A 3,783-nucleotide genomic window follows, 5' to 3' on the forward strand; every position below is an offset into this window, starting at 1 on the left:
GGGGTGGGGTGGGGCCGCAACACTGAGGCAGGACATGCAGAAGAGGGGCCCGCAATGCACGCCCTCGGCCAGCGCCCGTGCGTCGCTGCGTGCGCGTCCTTCCGCCGCGCCCCGCGCGCCCTGCTGCATTTTGCGTGAGCAGGAGCTGGGTGCCTTGCCGCGTGGCGCCCGCCCATCTGCCGCAAATCAGGGCCGCCCTTCCGCGATTCACAAGGCTGCCGGAAGCCCGCAGCACAGGGCGCGATCCCCAATTCCAGCGCATGCAGGCCGGCCACCACATCCCGTGGCGCGCACCCCTCCTTCCCCGCTAGCGGCGCGCGAAGCAACACAGCACACATCACAGGGCGTCCCCAGGGTGTTGGGGTGTCGACTTGGGGAGGGGTTGGGGTGGGGCGGAGGGGCGAGAGGGGGTGACGCCCACCTGCCGAGGGCGTTGAGCGCCGCCGCCAGCTCAGCGGGCCGCCAGCTCATCAAACCGCCGTACGTCTCGAGGAAGACCCGGTCCAGCCACTCGGCGGGCGGCCGCCACCTCAGCAGCGCGGCGCCGGTGAGCGCCTGCGCGTGGTGGCGCGGCTCGAAGAAGAAGAGCTGCGACAGGGACGACGCAAAGTACCTGCCGACGGGAGGTTTCGGTTTTGGAGGGGTGGGTGGCAGTGGGTGGGTGCCGGTGGCGTGGCTAGGTGCCCCTGCGTGCGAGGGGCTGGTGGCAGTCGACAACGAAAAGTCGACAAATGAATGGAAGCCTCGAGCGGACGACCCGGCACGACCACGCGGCGGCAGCTGTAGGGGGCCAAGCAGGCCGCTCTCCCGTTTGGCACGAGGCAGCGCAGGCGGGCCCCGGCGCCAACGCGCGAGAGCCCCGGCCGTCACACCTGCCGCGCCACGCCACGCTCGGCGCCGCCCCCAGCCGCGCCAGCGCCCACAGCGCATTGGCGAAGTCCTGCGGCCCGAAGAACCGCAGCTTCGGCCACGTGCATGCGACCGCCGCGGCGACCCAGCGCGGCGGCGGCGCGGCGCCCTGGCGCGCGAGCGACCACAGGAGCATCGCCCACTCGCGGCCCTTCAGGGAGGCTGCGTGTTCGGAAAAGGTGGGGGCCGGGGCGCGGGGCCGAAACCAGGTGGGCACGCCGCGCGTCAACATCTCATACGATGCAGTGCGATGACTCAGGGACTCGCACCTCCAGCCTGTCCTGTCATCCCACCCAAAATCTACCTCGGTATGCGCCGGATTGCGGCCCAACCAAGCCCCTGGGCCGCCCCTCGCTGCCGTCCCTCACTCTTCCGCTCCATGACCGCGTTCAAAAGCGCCTCCAGCTGTCGCTCCGCCAGCGGCTGGCGCAGCGCCGCGAGGCCCCAGGACAGCTGCGCCAGCTCAGCGCCGCTGAAGAGGTGCAGCCGCGGCGCGCAGGTCGACAGCAGGCGCGACAGCCATACAGCGAACGGGCGCCTGCGCTCGCGGCGGCGCGGGGCGGGGCGGAGGGGGTCAGGGCTGCGCGTGGGGGGCAGGGAACGTGGCCGATAACGGCTTCACAAGGTGGGAGCTATCAGGAGAGCCTGCAGTCCATGCCCACCCCACAACCGGCTGGGAAACGCGGCACCATTCTCCCCAGGGCAGCGGCGGCGGCGCCGATGCCACCGCTCTCCCCTCACCTTGGGAACCGCAGCGTCGCGAGCGCCCACACCGCGTTTGCGACGTCCCTCCCGCCCCACCGGCTGAGCTGCGGCGCCGACGCCTGGGCCCACGCCTGCGCCCACGAGCGCGGCGGCGGCGCGCGCAGCGCTCCAGCCGCCCACAAGATGTTCGCGAGCGCCTGCGGCTGCGCGCCCGCGAGCTTCGGGGCGGAAGCTGCCCAGAAGTCGCGCAGGAAGCCGTCCGACGGCCGCTGTTCAAGAGTCGCTGCCGCCCAGAGCATATTTGAGAGCCCCCGCGCCTCAAGTGATGGCAGGCGGCGGCGAACCTCCCCCATCAGAGCGCGCCACTGGGACGGCCACGGCAGGTGGCCGAGGGAGGCGAGCGCCCACACCGCCTGACACACGGTGATGTCATCCGAGTCGGCGGCCTGGGCGGCCGCCGCCGCCGCCCACGCGCCGACGTGCTCGTAGCCTGGGTGGTAGCCCGCCTTTGCAAACGACCACAGAAGCGCCGCCGACACTCCCGGCTCCAGCCCGGCCGCGGCGGCGGCGGCCGCCAGCGCGGCGGCGCTGCGCGTGGCCCCGCCTTCGTCGGCCGGCCGCACCCCAGCCAAGGATTGGTCGCCGCGCCGGCCGGTCACATTTCCCCGCTCCCCCTCCTCCTCCTCGCCCTCCGGCTCCTCACACCCGCACTGCCCGCCCTCGTCCTCCTCCTCCTCTGGCCGCTCGGCCGCCCAGGGCGGAAGCTGCGCGGTAGCTAGCCGCGCCACCTCTTGCAGGAACGCGTGGTAGTCATCGTCTGAGTACTTTGTCAGCATCTCGCCGCCCTGCAGCCTCCGCCGCCGCTGCTGCAGCGGCGGCGGCTGCGGCTGCTGATGCTGTGGCTGCTGATGCGGCTGCTGCTGCTGCTGCACGCGTAATGACGCTGCGTCACGGCCGCCCGCACCCGGCGGATCGCCGCCGCGCGCCTCGAGCTGGGGCAGCGGCCTTGCACGCCGCCGCCTCTCCTCCTGCTCCTCCCACTCGTCCTGCAGCCGCCAGCCATCCCGCCCCTCCTCCTGCTGCTCCTGCTCTTGCTGCTGCTCCTGCTCCGGCCATCGCTGCTGCTGCTGCTGTCGTCGCCGCTGCGCAGCAGCTGCAAACTCGTCCGCTCGGTCCCACGCGTGCTGAATTGTGGCCTTGTGCGTTTCAGTCCACTCAGCCTGCTGCGCGCGGCGGCGCCCGTCCCGCAAAGCCTGCTGCAGCCGCGCGGCCCGCATGGCGGCGGCTGAGAGCAGCGGCGGCGCCATCGACGCGCCGTGCTGGTTAAGAACGAGCTGCAACTCCACCCACGACTCGGCGTCCGCGATCTGCTTTTGCAGCAGCAGCCCCAACGGCGAGCTTGCGCCCTGCGAAGGGAGTCCCCGGCCGTGGCCGCTGCTCGCGTCTGGGGCGGCGCCGCCGCCGAATGTCGGGCGCTGCAGCGCTCGCCGCTGCAGCTGGGGCAGGCCCGCGGGCGGGAGCATGGGTGGCGGCAGCGCGCGGCAGGCCGCGAGTTGCCTGCGGCACGGCCGGTGCCATGCAGGGGGCTGAGGCCAGGGCGAGGGCGCCCATACATGGCTTTGTGCAGCCGACGAATTTGAGAGGAGCCTCGGCAGCCGCTGCCGTGCGGGCGCGGCGGCCCGGTTGCGCAGCGCCAGCGCGAGCGCCTCTTCGCGAGCCACCGACAGGGCGTGTCAGCTTATAAAGTTGGTCATATAAGAACTGTATCCGGCATCCACTCCCAACTTTTGTTGACTGCCCACCGCTTGTGACTGTAGAAAGTGATCTGTCGATTAGAACGGTTGCACGTCACGTTTGATGTATATATACTGTACTTTTGAATATTCCTGCCTCTCTATCTGCGCATCATTTTCTGCCCCGCTTTATCCACACCGACCTTTCATGCTTCATCCTCCGCAGTCGAGACGGCATCCAGTATGTGATAGGTATGATAACATGGCGTTGGCTTAGCACCAATATTTTCACGGTATGGGTAGGTCATAAATCTTGGCGGTGCGTAGCAGCAGCAGAGCCCTCACATGAGGTGCAGCAAGCGCCTGAATTCGGAGCATGCAGGTGTCGACTGTGCCGCCCTAACCACCAAGGATTTCCGTCAGCGTGCGCGCCTCT

General features: G+C 70.1%; 1 protein-coding gene across 1 annotated transcript; it reads right to left on the reverse strand.

Annotated features, from left to right (window-relative positions):
• Positions 1 to 421: 421 nt before the first annotated feature.
• Positions 422 to 3,137, reverse strand: MNEG_13421 (hypothetical protein; the record flags this gene model as incomplete). The annotated part of the gene is made up of 4 exons (XM_014038107.1): positions 422 to 613; positions 873 to 1,071; positions 1,278 to 1,447; positions 1,651 to 3,137. Coding segments are annotated over 4 exons (2,048 nt in total), but the record flags the coding sequence as incomplete, so codon positions are not given.
• Between the last annotated feature and the right edge of the window lie 646 nt (positions 3,138 to 3,783).

Source organism: Monoraphidium neglectum, assembly GCF_000611645.1.
Source record: "Monoraphidium neglectum strain SAG 48.87 unplaced genomic scaffold scaffold03813, whole genome shotgun sequence".
Taxonomy (NCBI): domain Eukaryota; kingdom Viridiplantae; phylum Chlorophyta; class Chlorophyceae; order Sphaeropleales; family Selenastraceae; genus Monoraphidium; species Monoraphidium neglectum.